This window comes from Triticum urartu, chromosome 4 (genome assembly GCF_003073215.2).
Source record: "Triticum urartu cultivar G1812 chromosome 4, Tu2.1, whole genome shotgun sequence".
Lineage (NCBI taxonomy): Eukaryota > Viridiplantae > Streptophyta > Magnoliopsida > Poales > Poaceae > Triticum > Triticum urartu.
This window is the reverse complement of record NC_053025.1, coordinates 149,822,715-149,834,863: the sequence shown is the minus strand read 5'-3', so window position 1 is coordinate 149,834,863 and position 12,149 is coordinate 149,822,715. Positions and strand designations below refer to the sequence as shown.

The 12,149-nt window shown below is 50.5% G+C and overlaps 1 protein-coding gene across 1 annotated transcript; it reads right to left on the bottom strand.

The window, feature by feature from the left end:
- Positions 1-4,648: 4,648 nt before the first annotated feature.
- LOC125553706 (probable calcium-binding protein CML25/26) lies at positions 4,649-5,323 on the bottom strand. The gene has a single exon (XM_048717445.1). It carries the CDS (start codon positions 5,236-5,238, stop codon positions 4,783-4,785), a length of 456 nt encoding a protein of 151 aa, XP_048573402.1. The 5' UTR covers positions 5,239-5,323; the 3' UTR covers positions 4,649-4,782.
- Positions 5,324-12,149: the final 6,826 nt, after the last annotated feature.

The window sequence follows — 12,149 nt, the reverse complement described above, 5'->3', positions numbered from 1 at the left end:
TCTACGCCACTCTCGCGGACCCCATGGTCGACCACGTCGTCGGCGCCACCACCACCTATGCCCTCTGGAAGAAGATCCGCGATTTCTTCCTCGCCAATCACGATGCTCGGTACATGATTCTCAACTGGCAATATCGCAATCTCAAGCAAGGTGATCTCCTGTTGCCGAATATGCGCACCGTATGAAGCTCCTCACCGATCGCCTCGCGGACATCGACCACGCCGTCACCGAGACCGGCCTCACCACTCAGTTTCTCCATGGCCTTGACAAGTGCCTCGACACCATCCGCGTCGTCCTCGGGGACCAGGGCCTCCCGTTCGACACCGTCCTTTCACGGGTGGTTCTGGTCGAGGAGTCCCAGGCGCAGCACGCCGCCGAAGAGAGCGCTTCGGCCTTCGCTCTTTCTGGCAGTGACTGCGGCCCAGCCAGAGGCTCTGGCTCCGGCTCGCGCGGCTCTGGCGATTGCCCCCCGAGCGGCTCCTCCTAAGACTGGCCTCCCTCTGATCGTGCCCCGGCTCCTCCCGCCCAGCCGCACTCTGATCGCGGTCACGGTGATCACGGTCGCGGACGTGGCCGAGGACGCGGTCGTGGACGTGGCGACTACTCTGCACGCGGTCACCAAGCGCCCTTGCCGGCGCCCTTCACCGGGTACTTCGCCCTGTATGGCATGGCGCTCCCGTCGCCGCGCCCCGGTTGGGTTCCTCCCAACGCCGTTGGCGTCCTCAGCCCCCGTCCGGGTGCCCATGCTCAGGCCTACAACATGTACCCGCCGACACCTCCATCCCCGTACTACCCACCGCAGCAGCCATCGTGGGAGCACCTCACCATGCTGAACGCCGCATACAGCAACTCCGGCTTCCCCCACAACCCCGCCCCGAGTGGTACATGGACATTGGCGCCTCCTCGCACGTGACCGGCACCCAAGGTAACTTGACCATGTCTCGTTCTTCATTAAAGCGTGTTCCTTCTTCTATTCTTGTCGGCAATGGGCAACAGCTTCCGGTCACCGCCACTGGATCCACCACCCTCACCCCTCACGATTTTTGCCACACTGACATTCTTATTTCCCCTACTGTTGTCACTAGCCTTATTTCCGTTCGCAAATTCACTACTGACAACTCATGCTCTGTTGAATTTCCCCCCTGTGGTTTTCTTGTGAAGGATCTACGCACTCGGAGAATTCTCATGATCTCTGCTAGCACCGGCGATCTCTACCCCTTCACCGGCACCACTCCATCCAGGGCGTCGACATTCCTCACCACCTCATCGGATGTGTGGCATCGACGCCTTGGTCACCCCGACGCTCATAGTTTTTCCTCCCTCCCTCATGATTTTCTCACTGGTTGTAATAAAGAACCACATACTCCATGTAGCTCTTGTCAATTAGGTCGCCAGCCACGTCTTCCCTTTCCTCCGTCTACTAGCAAAATGTTTTCTCCTTTCGACTTAATTCATTGTGATCTATGGACGTCCCCAGTTGTAAGCTTTTCAGGCTATCAATATTATCTTGTCGTGTTGGATGATTACACACATTACTCTTGGACTTTTCCCCTCCGCCACAAGTCCGACACCTCTACCGTCCTCCAACGCTTCTTTGCCTTTGTGCAAACACAATTTCACGTGCTCATCAAAAGCATGCAATGCGATAATGGTGGTGAGTTCATCAACACCTCCCTCCGTTCATTTTTCTCCTCCCATGGCATTGCTTACCGCTTCTCCTGCCCCCATACCTCTCCCCAAAACGGCAATGCCGAGTGCCTCATTCGCACGACGAATGACATCATCCGCACACTACTTATCCAAGCCAATCTCACCCCTCCATTTTGGGTAGAAGCCCTCCACACGGCCACCTACTTGCTCAACCGGCGCCCTTCTCGTGCCATTGCTTCTCACATTCCCTACTTTCTTCTCCATGGCATCCACCCGACCTACGACCATCTCTGCGTTTTTGGGTGTTTATGCTACCCAACTTGTATGCCACCTCCGCTCACAAGCTAGCTCCCCGCTCCACTCGGTGCATATTCTTAGGTTATCCCCTAGAACACAAAGGATACAGGTGCTACGACCTTGCATCACGCCGCGTCATCGTACCTCGCCACGTCGTTTTTGACGAAACCATGTTTCCGTATTAGCCTGCCACATCTTGGCACGAGAAGCCCTCCTCCACAGAAGATCCCCATGCAGATCATTCCATCCCACTGCCCTCCTTGGATCTCGTGCCGATCCCACTGGCCAATCCTCCCCCGCCTCTAGATCCATGTGCGATCCCACCCACCGGGCCCCACCGCATCCCACCTCCACCCCCTAGCTCAGCGCCTCTCCCTGATTCGCCCGACGCCACTAGCCCATCGCTTTCTCCGGGCCCAGCCGATTCGCCCGCAGCCACCAGCCTGTCACTTTCCCCCGGCCCAGGCTCGCCTCCCGCACCTACCTCCCACGCGGCTCGCTCGCACTCGCCCCCCACCTCGTCCGGTGGACCCTTCTTGCCCCCCGCGCCTGTCTCCCACACGGTCGCGTCTGCCTCATCTGCTGCCCACGAATCCGCCTTGGATCCAACGTCCTGCACTGTGCCAGTGCCTAGCGAATCCACCTCTTCCTCCGTGCCAACCACTCCCACCCAGCCACGTCTACCCCACCACGCCATACCCATACAGCCACCCCACAATGCACACCGCATGTCCACTCGAGCCAAAACCGGCTATCTCATGCCTAAACGCCTTTTCCTCGCGGACATCACTACTCCTTCCATCTCACCCATCCCATCCACATACAAGTCTGCACTCAAAGACCCCCATTGGTGACAAGCCATGCTAGAAGAGTACAATGCTTTAATGAACAACTTTACTTGGTCTTTGGTGCCTAAGCCTGCAGGTGTCAACGTGGTCACGGGCAAGTGGATTTTTCGTCACAAGTTCCACTCGGAAGGCTCTTTGGCTCGCTACAAGGCACGATGGGTTGTTCGCGGTTTCACTCAGCAAGAGGGTGTTGATTATGGCGAGACCTTCAGCCCGGTTGTCAAACCGGCCACCATTCGAGTGGTTCTGAGCCTCGCTACTTCCCACTCCTGGCCTATTCATCAGCTCGATGTGAAGAATGCCTTCCTTCATGGCGATCTTCATGAGACGGTGTATTGCTCTCAACCTGCGGGGTTTGTCGACTCCTCTCGGCCGGACCACGTTTGCCACCTTCGCAAGTCTCTCTACGGCCTCAAACAGGCCCCCACACTTGGTTCCTTCGGTTCCAAGCGTATCTTCTCTCCCTCGGGTTTCGTGCCACCAAGAGTGACTCCTCACTCTTTGTTCTTCACCATGGCGCCTCCATTGCATACTTGTTGGTCTATGTCGATGATATCATTCTCATGGAAAACACTCCCACCACACTCCATTCCGTCATTAACTCGCTCAAACGCGAGTTCTCCATGACCGATCTCGGTGCTCTCCATCATTTTTTGGGCATCAATGTCACCCCCAACACGTCCGGTCTCTTCCTATGCCAACAACAGTATACTCTCGAGATTTTGGAACGGGCCAACATGCTTAACTGCAAGCCCGTTTCAATGCCCGTCGACACAAGCTCCAAACTCTCCTCTCATGATGGCCAGCCTCTCTCTAACCCCACACTATACTGCAGCCTTGCCGGCGCCCTCCAATATCTCACTCTCACGCGTCCAGATATTTCCTATGCCGTTCAACAGGCATGCCTCTTCATGCATGACCCTCGCGACACTCATATGCAGCTCGTGAAGCGGATCCTTCGCTACCTCCAGGGTACCTCTCACTACGGACTTCAGTTATACAAGTCCTCCACCACAGATCTCATCTCTTACACTGATGTTGATTGGGCGGGGTGCCCGGACACACGAAAGTCCACTTCTGGGTTTTGTGTGTTCCTCGGCTCCAACCTCATCTCCTGGTCCTCCAAGAGGCAAGCCACCACCTCCCGCTCCAGTGCCGAAGCGGAATATCGAGGTGTTGCAAATTGTGTCGCCGGGTCCTGTTGGCTGCGCCAGCTTCTCTTTGAGCTTAAACACCCGCCCACCCGAGCCACCATTGTATATTGTGATAACATCAGTGCTTCCTATCTCGCTTGTAACCCCGTTCAGCATCAGCGCACCAAGCATATCGAGATCGACTTGCACTTCGTTCGTGACAGAGTGGCTCTTGGCGAGGCTCGCGTTCTTCATGTTCCATCGAGCTCGCAGTTTGCCGATGTTTTCACCAAGGGGTTACCATCACAGGTGTTTTTTGATTTTCGCTCCAGCCTGAACATCCTCCCAAATGGAGTTCCGGCTGAGGAGGGTGTTAGCGTATGTATTTTGTATCACCTCTTGTATGTAATTTATGTGACCGAGTCAGCCACGCCTGGCCTGCGTGCCACCATTATAGGGGCGTTTGGCAACTCCACACTCTTCATATATGTTGTACTCTGTAACACCTGTGATCAATCAATGAGAATAGTTTCCAACTCATATAAGGACAGCAGCAGTGATTAGACTGTTCCCTTGGATGTCGACCGTTTGAGAGGACCGGTTGTAGATGTACTAGTAGCTGCGACACTGCCGACTTTGCAGAACATTAACTCCAAATGATATTATTCGACACTGCCGAGTTTGCAGAAGATTAACTCCAAATGAATCTGTACACGCATCCATAGAAATCGAGGGTTATCGTGCGAGCAAAACAAAGAAAGAATGAACACGTACATAGTATGTGAATGTGATCGATCCATGAATTAAGTGAACACTATATCTGTCTTGAAAAATTCCATGAAGAGAGTCGATGATCAGGCCATCATCATGACTTGGAACTCATCGAACGAGAGGGCACCGTCGCCGTCGAGGTCAAATCTGCAGATCATTGCCGTGCACTCGTCCACGCCCAGTTCGTGAGAGCCCAGCCTGCTCAGCGTCCGCCTCAGGCTCGCCGGCGTAATCATCGTCGTCGTCGTGGCTTCCGTGGATGATGATGCGTACATCCCGAACGCCTCCCTCAGACAGCATTGCCTCACGTCAACGTCGTCCTCTTCGTGGGCACCGGCGGCTAGCCTCGAGAACTCTTCTTGGCTCAGCAGCCCGTCGCCGTCGGCGTCCACCGCGGCCAGGATCACTGCCGCCTCCTCCTCCGATACGTCCTCGCCCAGGGTCGCCGCCATGCCGCACCGCAGGTCGGACGCGGACACCTTGCCGTCGCCGTCCTTGTCGAAGGCGGCGAACACCGACGGCACCACCATGGCCACCATGATCGAGTGAGTATTTGTCGGTCTTGCTTCCTTTTCACTGAGTTTTGCAGCTGACTAGCTAGCTAGTTGGGATCTGGCAGCTTGATTTGTGTGCCTTGAAGCGGTTGATGATGATATGGAGCGCGAGGCGGGGTATATATATAGTACGCACGCGAACATAAATCAACATGAAGCATGAATTTGCTTAGCTAGACAGCTGAGTTTCCGTGTCATTCTTCTACAGCACATAGATGCGTGTTTTTGTACTCCGTACGCGTATAATTGCCTTGACCAAATTTATGATCGACGATGGAGATAATGCGTTAGCAAGGACACCTTAATTTCCTTGTCATTTTTGTAGTACTTCACGCGTACACCATGATGATAGATCATGGAGTATCGTGGGGTCGTGCGTCGGCCTCTAAATTCCCAGGAAAATATATTAATAACCCAGGGTCAAATGCTTGCTCATGTGTCGAAAAAAAGAAAGAAGAACACAGCATGGATACGTAGACCATAATGGTGTTCAACATGTGGATTGATCGATATGAGGTGGTATTGGTAACGAGGCTTGGCAACGCGGACATCAACAGTCGGCACCGCCGTGGGCGCTATCACCATTGACGCACGAAGTGATGGCGAAAATGCTACGCCTACGTAATTCATCTACAAAATCCTATGTAACCTGCCTAATTTATTCTATCGGCCCTTGATTTTTACGGGTGTGGGCCCCTCCCACCCCCTTCAATCCAATCCCAAGTCTACAGGTTTGCTATCACGTAATAAAAATTGTACTTTAAGTTGGTCCAGCATTACTCGTGCACGGCGTGTGGCAGCGGTATGTAGCTCCCTAGAGCTTAATTGCATGTCAACTGCCTAATAATTTCGGCCAACAGGAACTGGATTCAGATAGAAGAAAAAGAGGCCTCATCACCGTGTCACCTACCCTAGCGGCACGGAGGAACCCTAGCCGCCGCCGATGCCGCTAGGCCCTCCCCCCTCCTCTCATCTTGTCGCGTCATCACTCGAGGGCTACCGACAAAGCCCGAGCAGGCGCCAAGGAAGGTGGGGGTGAGGCGTTTCTCGCGGGCGGCTTGCGGGGAGGCTTGCCTGGTGATGCGAGGGCGGCAACGGTGTGCGACTCTGAAGAGAGTGGCGCGAGCGGATGTCAGGCGCAGAGGTGCGGTCGCGTGGTCCTGTGCCAGGATGCGATGGGGCGCGTTCATGGTGGCGGCAACCATTGGGTGAGAGTGTGGCCCAGATCTGGCGGTGCTGTGACGGCTGGCGGCACGATGGCTCCTCTTGTCGGCGTGGTACTTGGGGTTGTTGCGAGGGCGCTGATCGGGCCTGGTCCGACATTTGGTGGCGTTACTCCGAACGTGCGATATACGAACGGCGACTTGAGGTGGAGGGCATGGATGTGCAGCCATGACGGCGATTTTTCTGTCTGGGTCGACGGTCTCTGGGGGTGAGACGTCGGTGATCGTGATTCCATTAGTAGGTACACGGGATGACAACATCGACCCACCACGTTCTAATATGGGGGTTCACTGTTCAGGCGTGCATGTGATGACAATATCCTGCGCTACTAGGTGATTGCTGTGACGCCCTCGATTCAATTCTACACTAATCATACACGCAAATGTGTACGATCAAGATCAAGGACTCACGGGAAGATATCACAACACAACTCTAGACACAAATTAAAATAAATATGAGCTTTATATTACAAGCCAGTGGCCTTGAGGGCTCAAATACATAAACTCGAAAACACAAGAGTCAGCGGAAACAACAATATCTGAGTACAGACATGAGTTAAACAAATTTGCCTTAAGAAGGCTAGCACAAAAGCAACAATGATCGAAAAGGTAAGGCCTCCTGCCTGGGAGCCTCCTAACTACTCCTAGTCGTCGGCGGTCTTCACGTAGTAGTAGGCATCCTTCGGGCAGTAGTAGTCATCGGCGGCGGCGTCTGGCTCCTGGGATCCGTCTTCTGGTCGCAACAATTGGGTATGGGGGAAAAGAAGTAGCAAAGCAACCGTGAGTACTCATCCAAAATACTCGCAAGACTTACATCGGATCTAAACTAAGTATGCATCTGTATCAAAGGAATGGGTTGTATCTGTGGACTAAACTGCAGAATGCCGGAAGGGAAGGGGAAAGGCCTAGCCTATCGAAGACTAGCATCTTCAAGCATCTTACAGCATATAGAAGAGTACAGATCAACATAATGTAAAGAGTAGTGTTATCAACCTCGGACAGAGATCCTTTCTCGACTCCCTACGAGAAAGCAATCCCAGAGCCATACTATCCATTCATCAAATCCATTTCTCATATCCATCCATTTCTCATCACAAGTATTCAGTTCTAGTTGTATCGATCGGGATACAACTCCAAGTGTCTGTTACCATAGGACATGCTATCGATAGATGTTTTCTTCCCTGTAGGGGTGCACCAACTTACCCACCACGCTCGATTAACTCCGGCCGGACACACTTTCCTGGGTCATGCCCGGCCTCGGCCAAACAATACGCCGCAACCCGACCTAGGATTAATAGAGAGGCCAGCACGCCGGACTAAACCTATGCCCCCAGGGGTCATGGGCCATCTCCCCGGGAATTCCTGCACGTTGCGCGGGCGGCCGGTGAGCAGACCTAGCTACCTCCTTCAACAAGGCAGGAGCTTACGCAGTCCAACCCGGCGCGCGCCACTCAGTCGCTGACGTCTATTAAGCTTCGGCTGATGTATACGACGCAGAACGCCCATACTATGCCCACGTGATGGTTAGTGCTATCAGGCCAGAAGCCCCTCGGATCAAATATCCAAATCGTAGTGGATTAGGAGCACGCAGTAACGAGCAAAGACTCAGGATCGATGTGACCCCGTCGCCCCGTCTCGAGTACTTGCGGCAAGGGCTAAGAATGCCCGGCCACGCCTCGTAAGTATCTCGCGGGCACCTTCCAGGTTAACCCGACTCCACATCACTCGCTATTAAGCTCGCGCGGGTACCCCTCAGGGCCGACCCGTCTTTAGTAACATGGCTCAGTGCAAAGTCATAGTAACCATAGTAACTATGTGTCTAACACCAAGGGGAAAACCTGAGGAATCACCCCCGGTGAAATCCACTCGATGTTATCATCAAGGTGAATGTAAGAGGATCCACCCTCGAGGTTCACACTTGAGGGGTTGCACGACAGAGCCATAACGGAAGTGGTTAAGGAGGAAATCACCCTCGATGACCACGATCATATAGCTACACTATAGAGGTCTCATCAGGAGTGATGTAAGAGGTTCCACCCTCGGCACTCGATGGAAACTCTACAGAGTCGTACAACTAAGGGGGGTGATGTGCGGTGTCGGGGCCTGGACGTCGATCACGTTGATTGAGTCATCGAACATAAAGCGAGGCAACTGGGTAAGGTGGGGTCACTAATGGATTACTAACCAACCTATACTAAGCAGTTTAGGATAAGCAGGTAAGGTATGAAAGCAGGTAACAACAACAGGCTATGCATCAGAGTAGGATCATACAGAAAGCAGTAGCAGTTCTAATGCAAGCATGAGAGGGAAAGAAATGGGCGATATCGGGATGATCAAAGGGGGGGGCTTGCCTGGTTGCTCAGACAAGAAGGAGGGGTCGTCGGTGACGTAGTCGATCACAACGACATCGGCAGCCGCCACGGGGTCTACCGAAGAGAAGAGGGGGGAGAAACAGTAAATACATAGCAAGCAAGTGTATAACAGGACAACAGGCATAGCTAGACGTGTTCTAACGCGGTCCTAGACGTTATAGGTGAAGGGAGAATTCAACCGGGAAGGTGTTCCCGGTTCCGGACCTGTGTCAGACAGATGACCGGAGGTGGAAAGTTCCATATTTAGCATACTAGGGGCATGTGACAGATGAACGGACCGCATATTCGGATTCGTTGGATTTTTTTTGAGCAACATTCATATAGAAAACTTTTTCATCTGACTTACGGATTATTTTCTATGAATTTTCAAAGATTTAAACAATATTCTAAAATTATTTTAATCCACAAATAAACAAAAAATACTAAATGTACCCAACCATGTGCTAGCTACAGAGGCTGACTGGTGGGGTCTAGGGGGTCGAGTCAGCAGTTGACCAGTCAATAGTTTGACTGGTCAACAGGGTCAAACGGGGCCACATGTCATAGACTGGGTCAACCCAGTCAACAGTTTGACTAGTCAAACTGGACAGGGGACCTGTAAGTGTCACATGTATTTAGGAGGCTTTATTTAACTTAATTTCTCTAATTAGTTGGCGGGCCCACATGTAAAAGTCACAGGGGGTAATTAAACTGTTACCTAATTAAACTAACTTAATGGCCTTGGGCCCACGGGCCAGTGGTAGAGGGAGGGTTGGTGTGGTTAGTTTAGTGGGGGGGGGGGTGTTATCCCCATTAAACGAACAGGGCACTACTAGGAAAAGGCATGCTAGTGGCGCACCGAGTTTGCCTTCTAATGGTGCACTACTGGTGCATCACTGGCATCACGCCATTAGAATTAAATTCTAATGGCGCACCACCGGTGCGCCATTAGTATCTGGTGTTCTAATGGCGCACCACGTAGTGCGCCATTAGTATAGCCTGCAGTGCGCCATTAGAATGCCTCCCAAGGGGCCATATGTATCCATGTGCTTTGGCATTCTAATGGCGCACCAGCAGTTAATGCGCCATTAGTGTGATGATCACAGTGCGCCATTAGTGTCTTGTGTGGTGCGCCATTAGTATGAATATTAGGTTTTATTTTTTTTTGCTTTTCTGATTTTTGCACAGGTTACAGAATATATTATTGGACAGAATATAGACAGCAGCACACAGCAACATCAGATTCATCGAATACAATAGAAGATTAGTCTCCGAATACAATTCATCATATTAGTCTCCGAATTCAAAAGACCGAACAAAGATAAAACATTACAAGTCTCGAGACCGCGAGTATCGAGTTTGTCGGAAGTAATACTAATCCTAACAAGTCCTACTAATCATCATCATACAACTTCTACTCGTTATTCATAACAAGTCATACGATCATCATCTTGATAGTCTTCGAACCAACCCTACTTAATTGTTCTTAGCACATGATCATCAGTATTAGGCAGTACCTAAATACCCTATTTAAGCTAAAATAGCATAAAACAATATAGACCCTGACTCTCCATTATGGAGAATGGAGAACATCCTGTCTCCAATTCTTGCGCTTCGCTTCCTTTTGCTTCCAAGAAGCTCCTTACGACTGTCCATACATTTTTTCCATCCTTTGATTTTCATGTCTCCACTTCTTTTAGAAATCTCGTATGGACAGTTGAGATTCGTAGGACGACCTGGCTGTATGTTCAAAACATTAACACTACATTTCAGATACATCATATGAGGCACACAATTCTCTGGGATTATCTGTTGAAAAACATAGTAATAACTTCATAGTTAGCAATGATGTACTAGTTTTAGAAGTATGCAAAAGATGCACGGATGTCGTAATAGTAAAAATCTTACCAGGGTATCTCCATGGTAGTTACCGTAGTTGAACACATGCACTAGTGGCACGTATTTACCGTAATGTTGAGGAGTTTGATTGTAAATATTGTAGTTCTCAATGTCAGTACAAAATCTGACCAAATGATTTTTCTCCTTGTAAGTTGTTAATTCGGAGCCAGCGGTGTAGTGGGTTTTGTCTACCATCTCCCGCACATTCTTTGAACAATAAAAATAAGCTGTCAATGGAAATAAGCTGTCAACTATTTTGAAATAAACAATATAAATTAGCTAATAACTATGTTTGAGAAACTCACATAGCGGTAGAACTGGAGGCGTATCAACAAGGACCCAAATGTCCATATTGTCTTGGTTGATGTCAGGATTACCAAGATCCATGGTGATAAGCATACCCTCATCAAAACCATACATCTTGCAAAATGCTTCCCAATTTTTGCAACCAAAATGGGTTACGCTCTTAGAATTATATAGATTTACTTCAAAGTCCACATCGTGATGAGTCCTTAGGTGAATTTTCTTTGTTTCAGAAATTTCATGGTCTTCAAAATCCATCCTCTCCAAGACATAGCGTCTTGCATGGCATGGGATAAGCTATACTCGAATTGTAAAAGATGAAAATTACACGTTGAAATAGTTGAAGTCATGCTTAATTATGAAAATAACACTTGTCATCGTTGTGTACCGTTTCAACTTCGAAGGTCTCCTCGAGCTTAATGCTGAAGCGCCGATCATCGTCCAGGTGAGGCATGTCGCACAGACCTCGATCGTCATGGCACCAGTCGCACTCCACCGGGAGACTTTCGTCGTCCGATGATGATGACGACATATCCTACGTTCATAATTCAAAACTACATCATTTAGGGTTTGTCGACACCGAGGCACCCTAAAAGCCTAAGCTTTCATCATTTAGGTTTTGTCGACGCCGAGGCACCCTAAAAGCCTAAGCGTACATCATTTAGGTTCTCATCGACACCGAGGCACCCTAGGTTGGGCCTAATCACTTGGCACTAATCACTTGGCTCTATTGCCACCTATGTTGGGTTTATCATCTAGGGTTTATCGATGCTAACGAGAATTCTAAGTTGGGCCTAATCACTTGGCTCTATTGCCACCTATGGTTTAATGCAGCAAGAATGGCGGGGCAGTTGATCCTACTTAATTAAGTACTAAGATACCCCGGCCCATGCATTGGTAGCAAGTACCCCATATGTCCGATTTTTAGCAAAGTCATGCTAAAATTCACGGAAAATTTCAGCATGACCTTTGCTGAAAATAAGACATATGGAGTACCCGAATTTTCCGGAACGGAAGTTAATCGACATTCCGGCAAACTCAAGGGCCTCTCGGGGTACCTGCAAAATCATCACGACACGATGGTCGGAGACAAAACCCAGCAAACTAGCACCACAATGTG

Bases quoted from the DNA above. Each gene is read 5' to 3' on its own strand.
- LOC125553706 (XM_048717445.1), bottom strand. From the start codon at position 5,238: ATGGTGGCCATGGTGGTGCCGTCGGTGTTCGCCGCCTTCGACAAGGAC.